At 42.2% G+C, this 18,827-nt stretch overlaps 1 protein-coding gene across 3 annotated transcripts in view; it reads left to right on the top strand.

Moving 5' to 3' along the window:
• AOPEP (aminopeptidase O (putative)) overlaps window positions 1–18,827 on the top strand; it is a 502,851-nt gene that overhangs the window by 368,951 nt on the left and 115,073 nt on the right. For all 3 annotated transcript variants that reach the window (XM_075549788.1, XM_075549790.1, XM_075549789.1), the window contains exon 11: window positions 1,535–1,595. In XM_075549788.1, coding sequence (XP_075405903.1) covers window positions 1,535–1,595 — 61 coding nt within the window. The remainder of the gene's footprint in view (window positions 1–1,534; window positions 1,596–18,827) is intronic.

Genomic DNA, 18,827 nt, shown 5'->3' on the forward strand with positions numbered 1-18,827 from the left:
TTGATGTGTTTGAATTATGACGTTGGTGAAGAATATTGAAAGTGCCTACTGCAAAGTACTAGAAAAACAAATACATCTTCGAGGAAGTACAACCAGAATGCACCATGGTGCATTTAGCGTACTTTGGACATGTTATCAGGAAAGACTCCAGAACTCCAAATTTACTGCAACTGAGTCCATTTTAGCCCATGGTGACCCTATAGAACAGGGTAGAACTGTCGCTGAGAAGTGCCAGGACTGTAACTCTGCATAGCAGTGGAACGCCCAGGCTCTTGGAATTAGCAACACATAACCATTAAACTATCGCCCCTTCCTCAGGAGAGACTAGTTCCTGGGAAAGGATATGGTGCTTGGTGAAGGAGAGGTCCAGAGCAAAAGGGGACCTCAGCAGCACAGTGGCTGTAACAATGGCCCCAAGCATAACAATTGTGAAGATGCTTCATTCGGTTGTACATTGGAGTGAACTCAAAAGGGTACTGGCAACAACAGCCAGTCACCATTAATGTAAACTTAAAGCCCCCTAAGCAGAAAATCTTCATTCCTCCGGAAATCTGTTTTATCAACTCAACAGTGAAGTAGGTTTCATTCATTAAAAAAAGTTTTAAAGATCTAGTTATGGGATCTTCTTACATGAAGTGTTCTGCCTGTGGGATTTTGAGGAGGGAGTTAAGACAGACATGGCCAGAGTCCAGTTATCAAATCCATCTCAGTCCCAACAGGGGTGAATGCAGAGAGGTTAGGGCAGGAGGAAGAAACCCTACTAGCCTGGAAGCGGGATCAAGGAAGGCCTCTTTAAGTGGAGGTGCAGGCATGTGCAGGAGTGACCCGAAGAAGCAGGGTCGGGGGAATTGGCTTCCTGCTTTATTAGCAGAAGAAGACAGGAAGACACAGCCCAAGGTCACTTGACCCTAACTGTATTGGACACTTGGTACTTTGAAGGAGGATTCAAGGCAGCAGGGCATGAAACCAAAAGCATTTCAGCTGACTAGGGATCAGATGGCGCGTGCATGGTCACAGTGAACTGCGGTCCTGGTTCCAGACTGAAGCACTGGGAGCCACGTGGGTGCCATGCACCTTGGCCTGCCTTTGTGTCCATAAGCATCTGTGTTGCTTGGGCTTGTTTCGGCCTCACCTTGGAGATGATAAAGGTCCATAAGGTTGAAATACACCGTATAATATTCACATCTCTTAGTGCCCTAAAGGCTGTCATGTTTTGATTTCATTTTGATGCACTACATATGAATATGCAAAATCCTTCCTGGATTGACATCCTGAACAGAGCTGGCATTCCTTGCAAAGCATTAAAGAGTCCACTCCATGTATGTGCCTGATTTTCAAATTTTATCATGCATCTTGTCATTAACTGAGGAGAAGCTGTACTGAATGGGCCTGGATTTTTTCCCACCCTCCCGTCAGGGGGCCTGCTGCTCTCTCTCCGAAGGATAGGGATTTCTCTGGAAGACTGATGCTGAGAATGTGCTGGTCTGTGTAATAAGTGCCCCTGGTGTTGATAATTTTTTTTCTTTTTTTTAAGGCTCGAGTTGTCTGTTGAAAACATTTTCCAAGACTGGCTTGAGAGCTCCGGAATACCAAAGGTACACTAATGACAACAGTTGCTTTCGTAGACTCTGTGGCAAACAGTAACATTTGCTACTTGGCATATCCATCACATATAAGATATATAGAGGAGCCCTGATGATGTATTGGTTATTCGTTGGGCTGCAGTCAGCATAGGCAGGAGTTCAAAATCACCAGCAGCTTCTCTGGAGAGAGACTGGGTTTTCTACTCCTGTAAACAGTGACAGTCCTGTAAACCCACAGGGGTCACTATGAGTCAGCATGGACTCGATGGCAGTGAGTTGTGAAGATGTGTGTGTGTGGGGGGGGTGTAATTACTTTACTCAATTGGTGTATCCCTAAGGCCCTAAGGAAAATACTGGTATCCTCACTTCCACGTGAATGCCTCCAGTGGACAGTGATGTTACTGGGAACGTGGTGGTGGGTCTTGAGCTTTCTGTTCAATGAGATCTGTGTAACTTGAGGATGTGTTTTGTGGAATCATCAGGAAACAGTCCTGTTCTTTGGGTGGAACAGACTGAGCTGGTTTGCCTTTAAATCTCATCAGAGAAACCCAGAGTTTCAGTCCCTCACTTCCCCCGCTTGGCTGCCCCTCTGCTCCTCCCCCTGGCTCAGGCTGGCCTTCTCCAGGCTGCCCATTTAGATTCCGTGCTCTGAGAACATGCCCAGACCCCTGCATTGCCCTACCTGAAAGACCTGAGCCGATTCCTCCTTGCAGCCCGTGAATAACTCTGAGACAAGCATTTTCCCTGCTAGCTTCACTCCCTGAAAGGAGCCCTAGTGACGCCGTGGATTCTGGATGTATTGGGCTGCTAACTGGAAGGTTGGCAGTTTGAAACTACCAGTTGCTCTGTGAGAGAAAAACAAAGCTTTCTACTTCTGTAAAGATTTACAGTCTCGCAAGCCCACAAAGGCAGTTCTATTCGGTCCTATAGGGTTGCCATGAGCCAGAATCAATTCAATGGCAGTGAGGTTCTTTGGAGTTCCACTCCCTGGAATCACAGGGCCTGCAGCCCCCTTTCCTTCAATGCCACCCAGAGCCTCAAGAGCAGCCCTTGGATACTTCACCAGCCCAATTGTGACTTCCCAGAGCGGTGCCCCGGAATGCTGCTCTGGGTGTTACCAGGCTCATCCTCCCTCATGGTGGCAATTTCTGTTGTCTGGCATGACTCCAATGCAAGTGGGAAACTCAGCCCTGGTCCCAGGTGAGCAGGCCCTCCAGCCGACTCCTTTCTGCTTTCTGGTTCAGTGGCACATGGCAGGTTATACGTGCTTCCCTTTGAGTCCGTCTGGACGTCATTGAGGATGAAACATGAAATTAAAGGAGAGGGGTGGAGGCCGTTCTGTTCTCCACTGCCTTTCTCTCCTTCTCCTCGAGTCTCTGTCCTTTTCTGCCACACGGAGGAATGTCACGGCCACCAGCCACTGCCAGCCCCACTTCTCAAGGAGGACCCACTGCCCTCTGTCCAGGAATGTGTAGCACCTATTCAGAGTCTGGGAGCCAAAAAAGAATAAGCCCCTGAGTTTTAAAAAACAAAAAGCTAAAATTCAAAAGGGGTAGGGAGAAGTGCTTGCAACTCACGTGTATTTTAATGAGCTCTGATGTTTTCTAGGACGGTCCCATCCAAACCAGACCATGCATTGGGTGTAAAAATCCAGAGGGAAGTATGAAAGGTTTGTCAGTTCCTGTCATAGCTAGGGAAGCCATTTACATAGTGCCCCACAGCCAGACTGTTCCAGGGCTCACAGAAATTCTTTGGAAAGTATTGGGGGCTCAGAGAGCATACTCTTGTAGTCTCTGCCCCAGAGCCAAACTGGGGCTGCTGTTTTCAGCAGTTCCCCTGGAGGAAGGGAAAACAAAGAGTCCATAATGAGGGGCCAAGAAGCAGGAGCACCCACTTGGGTTACAACCCTGCTTCTGACCTTCTCTCCCCAGCAGGCTCTCTCACTTCCCCTGGAGAGGAGGCTGCTTCGCAGCAGCAAGTGACTTTTGCTTTTCGTGAAAGGGGGAGATTTACCTCTGAACTGTACTTCTTTTTTCCTATAAAGATCTAGCTGTAGTAGTGGCAGCTTGTAATGCAGACAGGAATCTGCTATAAACTGACAAAACCTGCTGTCAAAACACAGCCAGGTGCAATGAGGCTCACCGAGCTATAAATTGCCTTTAAGACCCAACTGGTATTTCCTCGGATGCTTAACTGTTGAGTAAAAACAACAGTGTCAGACAGAAGGGACCCTGATTTAGTGCCTGTCTTTTCATCAGCGAGTGATCAGATGGCAGCATTTCAGCTCTTCTGCTCATTTAGTGCCATTATTTATATGACTGGTGGTGATTTACCTGCTCCGGCCCACTCACACTCCTTAAAGGTCCTTCCTCATTCTCACTTCAGTGAAAGGCTCTCTGAAGGCCAGGGACCTGCTGGCTGCTAGAGCCTGGCAGTGAATGGGACACCTTGTTCTTTGTTGCCAGCCTTATAATCTAAAGTTACAAGTGTGCTTGGTCTGGAATGACAACCAGATCCCTGAAAAGGTTCCCATATTCTTTGTTCTTGTTAAAATTTCTGTCCCCCAGCAATTGAAGTCATTCATGGCCAGAGAGTCATGTTCTACTGGTGAAGTTTTATTCCACAGGTTACAGAGGTGTTTTGTCTTCTTTCAGGAAGGCTTGCCTTTTGGTTGGTCTCAATTTTCCTTTTTGGCCACATTGAATGGAAAAAATTTTTTAAAAAAAGAAGAAGAAAGAAAATAAAGATAAATAAGAGTAATCATGAAGCCCAAATAAATCAGATTCAAATGTCTTTGAAGAATGTCCCTAGCTCCATAACCTTTGCCTTCATGAACAGATTTTATGGTACGCTCAATAGTGTGTACATCACACAGATCATTACACACTTACTTGGAATATAAATGTTTGTAAATAAGAAAATAAAAATTATTAAGAGGCCTCTGACATATATCATATCAGACATTTTTCTAAATGTTCAAAGACATATATTTTCTTTCTCTCCCTAAATATGAAAAACGGTCTTCTTTATAGCAAGTTCAAGCAATGGCAAAATATGAGGTGTCAAAGTCCCAGCCCCTCCCTTAATCTTACTCTGTATAGAATATTACGCATTCACTGCCGTTGAGTCAATGCTGACTCATAGTGACCCTCAGACAGGGTAGAACTGCTCCCGGTGGGTTTCTGAGGCTCTCTACTAGGGTAGAAAGCCCTGTCTAGCTCCCGAGGAACAACTCGTGGTTTTGAGCTGTGACCGTGGCAGATCACAGTCCAAAGCAAGGCCCCACTTGTAGAATAGTAGTGTCTGGTAATGGCTTTGTATGTGTCCTTCTCCTGCTACACAGTTTTGTTTTGTTTTGTTTTGCTTTGAGTCTTTCAAGAAATATGACTATTAAAACCTAAACTTTTCATTTAGGGTCATATCTTTAGCAGCTTCTCATGTCCTTTCCATTACTATAACAGATGCAAAGTTTTGTGGGCTTTTTTGTGTGCAAAGCTTTCTTTTGAATGATTTAATTTACTCAGATCCCCACTGTTGGAATGTTGTTTGGTGGTTAGGTGTTATCCGGTCACAGCTACCTTCTGAACACCAGAACAAACTGCTGCCATTCCTGGGCCTTCTTCATAATTTGTGCCTAGATTTGAGCCACTTAATTCATCTCTCTGGGGGCCTTCCTCTTTTGGGCTGATTTTCCATTTTACCAAGCATGATGTCCTTCTCTAGGAACTGATCTTACTTTAAAGAGGTACCAGCTATACCTCTTCCCAAACTGATTTGTTCATTCTCTGGGCAAAGACAAACCAAACCATTGCCAACAAGTCGATTCAAATTCAAAGCGACACTATAGATAATTTCCAACACTGTACGTTTCTTTTTTCCTTAGCAGTTTTATTGGCACATAATTTACGTTATCATATGATTCAATAGTCTAATTGTTCACTCATCTCAAGGAGAATTGTACAATCATTACCACATCAATTTTGAAACATCTTGCCCTCCCCCTGTTAAATTGCCTTTACAATGAGTGTGCAATCCCAATCATTTCTAGAGCTCCACGCCACCACCCCCCGCCTACCTTCATTTTTATTCCTGAAATCCCTTTCCCTCTTTATCACCCCCACCCGCACCCCTGTATCCTCTGTCAGCCCTTGTATCAGTTATGCTCACTATGCATCCACTCCTCCCATGCTTTCACAAACTTGGAAACCCAAGAGAAACAATAAAAAACAGTAAAGTGGTTAGGCTAAAATAACAATACCATAATATAAAGACAAAACTACAAATAGGGTTAGAAACAAAACATCAACATTCAAAAAGCCAGGGGAACTTTTCCGCCATGGAACAAGTAAGAGATGCTAGGACTCAGAACAAACTCCGACCAGGTTGATAGGTCAACTGACCAAGTAGCTAGTTCTGTCCAGCATAATCAAGATTACAACAGGCTCTGCCTGATGTAAGGCTGCTCAAGACGCTTGCCAGTGGCGAGAGTGGATCTGCCAGTGGCTCAGGCTGACCAGACACTCTGCAGATGGGTTTGGGGCTCCGCCGTCCTCCATAGCCCTCCACAAATGGGGTGTTCGTACTTTTTGCTCTGATGCTTTTCCCTTCGCCATATTTGAATTTTGTAATTGTCATCTTTGGACCACACAAGCTGATGTGCTTTTTCAATGTGGACTAAGTTGATTCCTTATTTATATGGCTGCTTGTTAGAAGACCCCTGACACTATTCTAATTTATAGCCAGGCATCGTCTACTTTCTTCACCACACTTTTCTGTGGCACCCTTATCTTTTTTTTAATCATTTTTTGAAGGCTCGTACAATTCTTATCACAATCCACACATGCATTCATTGTGTTAAGCACATTTGTACATATGTCATATGTTGCCATCATCAGTCTCAAAACATTTGCTTTCTACTTGAGCTCTTGGTATCAGATCCACATTTTTCTCCTCTCTCCCTGCTTCCTCCTCCCTCATAAACACTTGATAATTTATAAAGTATCATTATTTTGTCATATCTTACACCATCCAACGTCTCCCATCACCCACTTCTCCACTGTTCGTCCCCCAGGGAGGAGGTTATATGTAGATCCTTGTAATCTGTTCCCCCTTTCTCCCTCACCTTCCCTCCACCCTCCCTGTACCACCACTCTCACCACTGGTTCTGAGAGGTTCACCTTTCTGGATTCCCTGTGTTTCCAGTTCCTATCTGTGCCAGTGTACATCCTCCGGTCCAGCCAGATTTGTAAGGTAGAATTGGGATCATGATAGTGGGTGGGGAGGAAGCATTCAAGAACTAGAGGAAAATTATATATTTTATCATTGTTACACTGCACCCTGACTGGCTTGTCTCTTCCCCGCAGCCCTTCTGCAAGGGGATGTCCAATTTCCCACAGATGGACCTTGGGTCCCCACGCCACACTGCCCCTCATTCACAATGCTATCATTTTTTGGGGGGTGGGGGGCGTCTTTGATGCCTGATACCCAATCCCTTCGACACTTTGTGATCTCATAGGCTGGTGTGTTTCTTCCATATGGGCTTTGTTGTTTCTCAGCTAGATGGCCACCTGTTTATTTTCAAGCCTTTAAGACCTCAGATGCTATATCTTTTGATAGCCAGGCACCATCAGCTTTCTTCACCACCTTTGCTTATGCATCTGCTTTGTCCTCAGCGATCGAGTCAGGACAGGCTGGTGTGCTTCTTCCATGTGGGTTTTGTTGTTTGTCAGCTAGATGACCACCTATTTATCTTCAGGCCTTTAAGACCAATTTCTTAATTGGATCTCTTGTTATTTTCTTATTAAGCTGTTGTAAAGTTCTGTATATTTTGGTAATTACCCCTTTGTCTGATGTGTCATTGGTAAAAAAAAATTTCACAATGTGTGGCCTTTCATTTCACTCTCTTGATGAAGTCTTCAGAGGTACATAAGTGATGCACTTTCAGCATGTCCCACTCATCTATCTTGTCTTCTGCTGAACGTGCCTCCTCCATTGTACTTGGTAGCTTATTTATGACCTGCAACAGAACCCTTAACTTTGTTCCAACCTTCTCATCGATGATTGTGGCAGTCACCTAATCTGGTGTCAATTTAAGGATTAAGAGTGTCGGGTTGGAGTCTAAGCTGTCAATCTGGAGATAGCCAATGAGACTTCCGTGTGGGCATGGTCTTCTCCTGAGAATTTTGGGAAATCTGGTAATTCCTTCTTGGAGGCAGGAGACACTATCTCTCTTGGTTCACTCCCTTGGAGACTCTCTACTGGCAAGGCTGACTTACTGCGAGGCATCCCTGAGGAGATGCCACATGGTCATGAACCTATCCTGGTGCAGCCCTGGGAACTGGAGTGGCCATGTGGAGACCCCTGCCATCACTGAGATGCTTCTACCACCAAACACTTTCCACCCAGTGGCCTGTGATCTTCTACATTCGGCGTCATTGCATATGTTTCGTGAGTCTGAAGAAGACTTTATAGATTGTTGTCGGACATATGGGCTAATATCGGACTTATGATCTTGGACTGGACTGGGTGTTTTCTTAATGTACAATTAGCCTTTATATAAAACTCTCTCTAATATACATAGGTGTGTTTATGATTTTGTTTCTCTAGTCTACCCAGACTAACAAAATGATCCTGAGAGATTTGGGGTTTAGATTTAGGTCTTTAATCCATTTTGAGTTCGATTTGGGGCATGGGTAATGTATGGGTTTTGTTTTATTCTTTTGCATATGGAAATCTAGTTTGTCTGACACCATTTGTTAAAGAAGCTGTCTTTCTCCCATTGGATATTTCTAGGTCCTTTGTCAGAGATTAGATGCCTAGAGGCGGATGCATTCTGTTTTGATCCATTGGTCTATGTGTTTCTCATTGTACCAGTACCAGGCTGCTTTGACTACTGTGGCTATGTAGTAGTAGGTTTTTAGGTCAGGCAGTGCTAGGCCCCCTGTTTGGTTCTTCTTTTTAGGAAGCCCTTTGCTTAGCCTGGGTCTTTTGCCTGCCCGTATGAAATTGGTAATTAGTTTTTCCATTTCTTTAAAGGATGTATTTGGGATTTGAATTGAAACTGCATTGTATCCATCGATTGTTTTAGGTAGTATTGTCATTTTCATGATATTAAGTCTGCCTATCCATTAGCATGGGATATTCTTCCATTTATATAGGTCCTTTTTAGTTTCCTGTAGTAATGTTTTCTCTGTATAGTTCATTTGTTGCTTTAGTTAAATTTATGACTAAGTATCTTCTGTGCGGTTATTGTAAATGGTATTTATAATGTCTTTTCATAGTTCACTGTTGTTTTGTTGCATGAAGCATTCTGTATATCAATGAGGTCCTTTTTTACTGATTGTGTTATTGAGCTTTTTTGTGTCTCTGTTGAGTTTTTTTCCTTGACATTCGGTCTTGAGAATGGTGTTGTAACGTCTCTTATTATTGTCGATGTGTCTATATCTTTTTTCAAATCTGTGAGAATTTGGTTGACGTATTTCAAGGGTCTTTCATTGGGTGCGTATACTTTTATTATAGTTGTGGGTTACTGAGCTATTACTCCCTTTATCATTAAGTAGTTACTGTTCCTATGTCTTATTACATTGTTTGCCTTAAAGTCTGTCTTCTCGGAGGTTAATATTGCTACCCCTGATTTCTTTTGGTTGTTGATGGCTTGGTATGCTTTTGTACAGCCTCTGATTTTTAGTCTATTCATGTCTTTGTGAGTCATGTTTCTTGTAGGCAGCATATGGATGGGTTTTGTTTTCTTGTCCATTCCGCTACTCTCTGTCTCTTTATTAATGGATTTAGCCTAATAACATTCAGGGAAATTATTTATATGTATGAATTTGTTATTGCCATTTTGCTTTATATATGCATGTGTTGTGTGTTTGTATGTATGTTATGTTTAGTTTTCTTGTTCTTCCTGTGTTATCTCCTTGATTTTGGTGTTGCTCTGTGTGTTTTTATGGGGAATTATCTTGTGTGTTAGTTTCAGGTTTGTGTGTTGTTGCTGTTGGTTTTTTGGCCATGGTGCTTCACTCAGTATTTGTTGTAGTGGTGGTCTTATTTTTGTGAATTGTTCTCATTTCTCCTTCATATTTGATTGATAATTTTGCTGGATACAGGATTATAGTTTGACATTTTTCCCCTCCAATACTCTGTATATATCACTCCATTGTCTTTTTTGCTTGCATGATTTCTGCTGAAAAAATCTGAGGTTATTCTAATTGCTTGCCCTTTGTATGTAATTGACCTTTTTTCTCTGGGTGCTCTTAGAATTTTTTCCTTGTTGTTGATGTTATATATCTTGACTACACTATGCCATGGAATTTTCCTTTTGGGATCATTCCTAGTTGGGGCTCTCTCGGCTTTCCGAATAACAGTCTTTTCCTACATTAGACACTGAGCAAAGTTCTCTTAAAGAGCTCTTGGACTATTCTCTATTTGGAATTTTTTTTTGTTGTTGCTTCTTCCTCATCTGGAATCCCTATAAAACCCAGGTTGTTGTTCTTAATTGTATCTAACAATATTCTCAATTTTGTCTCACTCTTTTGCATTTGTTGTTGCTGTTGTTATCTATTCCTCTTTTAAGTTGGAATGTATAGATTTGTTTTCTAGCCCACTAATTTGGGTTTCTATCTCTTCAATATTGTTTCTCATTATTTTATAGTGTTGTTCTGTTCCTTAATAGTGTTGTTTAAATCTGCTATTATAGTGTTTGATTTTTGTGTTTCTCTAGTGAACTTATTAGCTTTGGGCTTGCTCTAGTGAGGTCACTAACTTTTCTATTATGTCACTTTTTCTCCAGACTCTTCCTTCAGTTGTTGCATGAGTGCCATCATCATTCTTTTGCATCCTTTTTCTGGTAAATCCATAGTCCAGTTTCATGTATTACATTCAGGTCTGTTTGATTATTTCTGTTTCTCTTGTGTTTCTGTGTGTGCAGTGATACCTTTTGTTGTTTCCTTGACATCTTTGAGTCACTATTAGGGGTATTAAGCAGCTGGTATTATGTTGGAGTGGTTAACTCTGTTAGGTGGTGCAGTAGAGGGGTGATGGACAGTTTGTATTAAGTATCTAGGAGAGAATGTTATATTGAGGGAGCATTCAAATAGTGTGGGAGAAAGTGATGGGGGGAAGGGCAGAAGGAGCAGTAGATGATATTTTTTAAAATGGGAGGAATTGGGTAGTGTGTTGGAGCCAGCCGATGAGTCGAACAGTCCTGAAAGGGGGAGTGAAAATTAAGGGAAAAAGAGAGAGATAGAAAATATTGGGAGAGCAACAGTGAATACTGAAGCCTCGAGTTTATTATTCACACTCCTTTTATCCATATAGAAACAACCAGGGGTTAATTATCTCATTGTTAGGATTATTTGGTAGGTTCAAGGAAGAGATCACATGCCAAAAAAGTTCCAGCTTGCACTGATGAAGGAATGGGTACTAATATTTGATAGACAAAAAATTGTTTTTTTTCAACTGTAGGATTAGTACCAGCTTTGGGTTTTGTGAGGGTTAGAAGAACTGCACAGATTTGATGATAAGAAAGGTGAAATTTGCCCTTGACACAATGGATGGATGGATGGATGGACTGTGATAAGAGCCATAAGAGGCCCAATAGAAGGATTTAAAAAGAAGAAGAAAGGTGAAACTAAATAATAAGTTAATAGTGTTATAAAGTAAAACTTCAGATCTTTAGATTAAAGAAAGGAAAGTTAGAGGAGATAGCAAGAGACTAAAGTTTTAAGAATATTAATGGTAAAAACAATACTAGGGTAAGATGCAGGAGCGTTGATAATGTATGTTTTGGGGGCTCCAAGCTTTGCCCAGGAGCTTAGGCTCTGTTGTGGCTGCTAAATTCTGGGTAGATGGTGTGTTAAGGGACTAGAAAGTAAACAATTTAATTTGGAAGGCAAATGTAAAGTATATATATATATATATATATATATATATATATATATATATATATATATATATATATATCCCTGTTCTTATGTATACCACAAATAGGTAAGTTCTGATTGAGCATGACTCTTAAGAATAAAGCACAACTTTGTAAAGAGGGGGGTAGTGTAGGAGTGTTAGAACACAAAGTAATAAAATGCCAGGACAAAGAGCCACTGAGTCCCACATCTTGTCCTTGGAGGTTGAGGGGTGGAGGGGTGAGGTGTGGGGCGGGATGGCAGACAGCTTGGAGCAGAGGTCGCTTGCAAAGTTGGGGACAGTGTTTGGTGGTATGTTGTTTTACTACCTTGTGATCTTGTAGGGTGTTAGAGTAGGGTTGAGATTCAGGCTAGGGGGATGATTTTGGTGTCTAGTATGACTGTGAGAACTGTTTTCTTGTGATTTAAGTTAATTATCTTGAGAGAATAAACCTCTGGTGAATAAACCTATGGGGTTTGCTCTTTTCAGCTGATTGGATGACCAAGTGGGAGTGGGGGGAATGGGGTCTATTCCTGTCACCTCCCTAGGTAGCCTAAGAGGGCGGAATAAACCAATGGCCTACTCAGCAAGCCAGTGTCTCATGTGAAAGGCTTGGTATACTGTGGGCTGTGAGCAGCCTCTGAGTCCCTAACCTTGTAAAAACTTGCCACTAGTAGAAGCTGCTGCTTGTAAAACCTGGTGGTTTTTCCCTGCTTTGTTATGATGTTGATGAACTAGGCGCTTCATGGCAGCAAAGTGGGCAAATTTTTAAGGCTTTTTAAGGGATTTTTGGGTATCCTGGGTATGGGGTTGCACCTCACTGTCCCCCAGGGAAGGGGGCTTAGATTTGGTGAGTGCGGCCTATGCTCCCTGGCTCTGTGTTCTCCACTAAACCTGCCTTTGGCTGCCCTTTCGGCATCCCCCTCACGCAGCTCAGTAGGTTGTGCTGTCCATGCTGTTGGAGACCCTGGTTTGTGGGGTCTCCACCTGGGATCTTCTGGTCTGGGCTGAGGGCCAAAGCAGTTTCTGTTTTTATCCACCTGGGCCTGACCCATTAGAAGGACGTCCCTGTTGCTCTGTTTCCCTTCACTCCTAGGTAGCTCCTATTCACAGACCCAGAAATCTGTGCTCCCTTGGCCATATGCAGCAGGAAAATGACCCAGGAGATTCCAATAGGCAGACATCGCTGCTGTTTTCCAGTTTTAGTAGATTGTGTTTACTTATCTTTCATTACACCATGCTGGCGGGCTGTGTGCAGAACAAGGGTGAAGGGGGCAAGAGGTGGCCGAATCTGTCCCTTTGGTTCTGGCAAGGGAGCCATAAAGCCCCTGAAAGGATGCTCAGAGAGGGAAGCGCCGGGTGAATTCTTGGGTCTAACTCTCAGGGGCTCTTTGTGCAGCATGGGATTATGACTAGCTCTTGGGTAACAGTCTCTTTGAGCATGTTACACCGCGCTGGTAGGTCACAGATCTAGGGTGAAGGCAGGGGTGTGGGGGTGGAGTGGACACCATCCCTCTGGGTCCTGGCAGGGAATGAGCAAAGCCTGCGGGCAGACTCAATGAAGTTAAAGCGCCGCAGCCAGCTCAGGAATCACTCCATGGGTGAAAACCAGAAGAGAGGTCTGAACCACGAACCTAGGATACTGGAATTCTAGTTCTAGCACCTGGTTTTCCCAAGGTTGGCTTCCTTACCTCTTGATTTTCTGGTCTCACAATGGAAGCACAAAGTGGGTAATTCTTCATGGGTGCTATCTTCTCAGAAGTCAACACTGGAAGTCTTTATGGGAGCAAACAGCCCCCATCTTTCTTCTGAGATGCTGCTGGTGGGCTTGAACTACTGACCTTGTGGTTAACTGACCTTGTGGTTAACATGCTAAAGCCACGGCACCACCAAGGCTCTCTTTTCCTCTGGCAGCCCAGGGTTATATTCAATATTTTTGCCACCACCACAGTTCTGAGCCATCAATTCTTCTTTTGTCTGCCTTTTTCATTGCCCAGCCTTTGCATGCTGATAAGGCCATTAAAAATATCATGGGTTGGGTCAGTAGTACCTTAGTCCTCAAAGTGACATCTTTGCTTTTTGACACTTAAAGCATTGGGAGCAGCAGATTTGCCCAATGCAATGTGCTATTCAACTTCCTGACTGCTGTTTCAATGGTGATTGTGGAGCTAAGCAAAATGAAATCTCTGACAACCTCAGTAATTTCTGCACTTCTTAGTCTACATGTTTTCTGTAGATTAAGGTGTGCTAATACTAAATTATTTTATCTTTAAAAATAATAATAAATAAAATATTTGATCAGTAAGTGCTTCAAGTTCACTTCACTTTCAGCAAGCAAAGTTGCATTATCTGCTTATCAGGCTTCCTGTAATCCTCATGCTGCATTCTTCTTCATAGGGTTCAGCTTTTCAAGTATCTGCTCAGCATACAAAATGAATATGTCTAGTGAAAACATACATACTTTCCTGATTTTAAACAAGCATTATCCCTTTCTTCTGTGATGAGTTCTACTTTTTGGTCTGTGTACAGTTTCCTCCTAACTAGAATGAAGTTCTGGAATCTTCATTCTTTGCAGTGATATCTATAATTTGTTATGATCCACACAATCAAATTCCCTGGCATAGTTAATAAAACACAGGTGAACATCTTTCTGGTACTTTCTGCTTTCAGCCACGATCCATCTGACATCAGCAATGATAACTCTCATGTCAAGTCCTTTTCGGAATCTGACAGTCTCCTTTTGGTGTTCTGCTACGACTGTTTTTGGATTATGTTCAACAAGATTTTAGTTGTGTGTGATATTAATACTGTTGGATACATTCTGTGGTATCCACATTCTATAATATCACTTTCCTGTGGAATGGGTAGAAATATAGAGCCCTTCTGGATTTGGGCAAGTAGTGCTTCCATTGTTGTAGACCTTTGTTGAAACACCTTGATGGGTGTTCCATCAATTCCTGGAGCCTTGTTTATGACCAAGACCTCCAGTGCAGCTTAGACTTTCTACACTGTCACTGATTCTTGATACTTCCTTTAATAGTGTGTCCACAGAATCCTTCAGATTTGCAACATGCGGTTTGAATCTCTTGGTCTTTCTGCTTGTGATTTCCTTGCTGGTGTGTGAACTTCAGATAGTGAGTGCACACTTGGTGCTAATACTCTGCTTTGTTTTCTCCAGTCACCTTTTGAAATCTTCTTGGTCACTTAACATTTTTTGTCATTTCCTTTGTTCTCTTCAGCTACTCTAATGCAAGGGCAAGTTTCAGCATCTCTTCTGTCATCTGTTTGGCTCTTTTCCTTCTTTCCTAGCTTTTTAATGGTCTTTTACTTTCTTTATGTGTGATATTCTTGATGATATTAGTGTTTAATGTAACAAATCTATTCTTTATAGGATCTCCAAGTTTAAATAGGACATACTCAAAATTGTTATTCGACTTTTTTAAACTTGTTTTAATTTTAACCAGCTTCAACTTGAACATGCATATGAGCAATTGATAGTCTGTTTCTCACTTGGCCTCTGGTCTTGTTCTAAGTGATATTGAACTTCTCTATCATCTCTTTCCATAGATGTACTTGATTTGGTTCCTATGTATTTCATCCTACACAGTTTGCAAAATCATAACATGGATGATAGATATCTGGCATTGTTTCCATTCCCCAGGATATATTTTCCAAGTACTGATCATTCTTCTTGGTTTTTGCATTCCAGTCACCAGTAATTATCAATTGCTGTTGGAGTAATGCACGTTATTTCTAAGAAAGTAGTACCTTCTGCTAATTTGGCAGGTCTTGAACTGTGAACCACAAGGTTAGAAATTCAAACCCACCAGGTGTTCTGCAAGAGAAAGATGAGGCAGTCTATGCCCATAAAGATTTAACCACAGAAACCCCATGTATGGTCCCTGTGAATTAGATCAACTTGATGGGGGAAGGGAGTATACATAGATTTTTGCTTGCTTTTTGTCCCGAGAGCCCAAAGGATCCCTCCCCAACCCCCCTTTTCCTCTGTGTGTACATACGTTAGTCCCAATTCTCTTTTAAAATATTTCATGCAAATATACCTGAAATAGTTTTTCTATATTCCTATGTTTTATTTGCTATAAAACATGTTGACTCCTCCCTCTCTTTAATCTCCTTCCCCATCAATCAATTGCCAAGTACCCATTGTTCATTATCTTTGCTTGGACTATGACAGTAGCTAATTGATGTTTTAGCCCTCAAGCTCTTCCCTTCTCTATGCATCATTAACATTAGTGCCAAATTAGTCTTCCCAAAACACCACTCAAAGCCATTCTCCTCAACAGTAAATGTTCCCCCTGACAATGCATTCATAATAAGCCCTTTAGCCTGGGATTTGGGGCTGTCAGCAATACTGTCTAAGGGACAATTTTTATTTCTCACCACTGTTTCCCACCTTATTTCCCACCACTCCTGGACACTTACCCAACCATAACTACGAGTCTCCAAATATTTGTGAGCCTACGACTAGCCTTTTCCTTTGTGCCTACTGTTTCCTGGCCTTGGAATATCTTGCTCTCTCTGTATTTAGCTTTTACTGTCACTGAAACCAAATCCACTATCCACAAAGTCAACTCCAATTCATAGCTACTTAGAGGACAGAGTAGGACTGCCAGATTTGGCTTCATAAGAGCCCTGGTGGTGTAGTGGTTACCCCTTGGGCTGCAATCGCTTAGTCGGCAGTTCAATACCACCAGCAGCAACTCGGGAGAAAGACTGGGCTTTCTATTCCTGTCAATAGTTACAGTCTGGGAAACGCACAGTGTGTCACTATGAGTCAGTATTGACTCAATGGCAGTGTAGGCTTTTTGGCTCTGTCGGCTGTAATCTTTTATTTTTTAAATCATATTATTAGGGACTCATACAACTCTTATCACAATCCATCCATCCATTGATTGTGTAAAGCACATTTGTACATTCATTGCCCTCATCATTATCAAAATATTTGCTCTCCACTTAAGCCCCTGGCATCAGATCCTCATTTTCCTCCTTCCTCCACACTCTTCCATCCCTGATGAACCCTTGATAATTTATAAATTATTATTTTGTCATATTTTGCACTGTCCGACATCTATTTTCACCTACTTTTCTGTTGTCAGTCCCCCAGGGAAGAGGTTATATGTAGATCCTTATATTTGGTTCCCCTTTTCTAAGCAACCCTCCCTCCACCCTCCCAGTATCAACACTTGTACCACTGGTCCTGAAGGAATCATCCGACCTGGATTCCCTGTGTTTCCACTTCTTATGTATACCAGTGTACATCCTTTGGCCTAGCCAGATTTGTAAGGTAGAACTGGGGTCATGATAGTGGGAGGGGGAGGAAGCATTTAGGAACCTGAGGCAAGTTGTATGTTTCATTGTTGCAACATTGCACCCTGACTGGATCGTCTCCTCCCCGAGACCCTTCTGTAAGGGGATGTCCAGTGGCCTACAAATGGGCTTTGGGTCTCCACCCTGCACTTACCCCCCTCATTCACAATGATATGATTTTTTGTTCTGATGATGCCTGATACCTGATCCCTTGGACATCTCGTGATCACACAGGCTGGTGTGCTTCTTCCATGTAGGCTTTGTTGCTTCTGAGCTAGATGGCGCTTGTTTACCTTCAAGCCCTTAAGACCCCAGACACTATATCTTTTGATTGCCAGGCACCATCAGCTTTCTTCGCCACATTTGCTTATGCACCCATTTGTCTTCAGAGATCATATCAGGGAGGTGAGCACCCAACGCTATGATTTTCTATTCTTTGATGCCTGATAACTGATCTCTTCAGCACCTAGTGATTACACAGGCTGGTGTGATTCTTCCATGGGGGCTTTATTGCTTCTGAGCTAGGTGACCGCTTGTTTATTGGGTGTCATCTTTATGCAAGTGGACTGTCATATTTTTCTCCCTGGGATCAACCAATGGGTTCAAACTACTGACCCTTCCTTCAGAAGCCTTAGTCACAGCATCACCAGAGCACCGTACATTTACAATAGCCTGCTTTATATTCATATTTGGAAACAAGGATTAAATTGGACTCATTTTTGATCCTTACTTCTTTAGGGCCTACCACAAAATAAATGCTTGGGGCTGCCACTTTCCAGTATGGTGGACACTAGCCACACATGGTTATTAAGCCCTTGAAATGTATGTGGGCACCTGAGACACTGTTTGAGTTCATTTCAGTGTAATTGATTGAAGTTACATTCAAATACTAGTACTCAAATCAGTTATGGTGTAGAACGGCATAGGTGAATATGGGAATGAAGCAACTCTTTCAACTTTGTAAACTTTGCAACATTTATCTAAATACAGTTCATGGATTTCTGATTAAAATTTAACATTCCGATTGAGGTGTATTGAGTGTAGCATATGCATTATATTTAGAAGGTTTAAATCTTTTTAAAAGAGAGAGAACTAGTTTCAAAATGACATCATAGTATTTTGGATACACATCATTAAAAGAATTCAACATGTACTAGTCATTGAGGAAAATGGAGACTGGTTATTTTAAAAATCAAATGTTCCATGAACCCATGGTGCAGGTATGATGATACCAGCAGGTGTCCCGGGGGGGGGTGCTTGTTGGGCTCCTAATAATTCAGCTGTCATTTTTGTTTTGTGGTTTAGTTCTCCTTTTAAGGTTCTTACACTTATGATCAAGTAAGCTTAGATTGCACTGAGGAGGTTCTCTGGCCTCACTTACTGGCATTACAGGTCTTCCCCTGGCTCTTCAAATTGAGGCACTTGTCATCACAGCTACAGAAATGAAATCTTAACTAGCCTAAAATTCTTTTTTTAATTATTTTGTAAACGGTGGCTTCATGCTTAGTTCCAGGACTTCTTTAACTAGTTCTGCCTTTCTTGAGAATTCTCTTTAAAATGCTCAATAAAGATTGCTCATGCTACCCTCACTCTTTGTCATTGCCCTCTGCATGAATGGATCTCCAACATGATGCAAATGTTTAATGCACCCAGCTGATCATGGAGAGGCTGGATATTGGAGTCCATCCAGAGGTAGCTCAGAAAAATGGCCTGATGGTCTACTTAGGAAAAAGTAGCCATGGAAAACCCTGTGGTATGAATGAAGGTCGAACATGATAGTGAGACAAGAGGAAAGTAGTAGGAAATAGAGGCAAGAACTAGGAGGTGAAGGACATTTATAGAGGTCTAAAGTCAAGCATGTACATATGTAAATATATTTATATATAACAAATGGAATATAGATCTATGTACATATATTTATTTATATGTTAAGTACTAAGGTAGAAGATGGACATTGGGCCTCTATTCAAGTACTCCCTCAACACAAGAACTCTTTGTTCTATTAACCTGACA

Source organism: Tenrec ecaudatus, chromosome 5, assembly GCF_050624435.1.
Source record: "Tenrec ecaudatus isolate mTenEca1 chromosome 5, mTenEca1.hap1, whole genome shotgun sequence".
Lineage (NCBI taxonomy): Eukaryota > Metazoa > Chordata > Mammalia > Afrosoricida > Tenrecidae > Tenrec > Tenrec ecaudatus.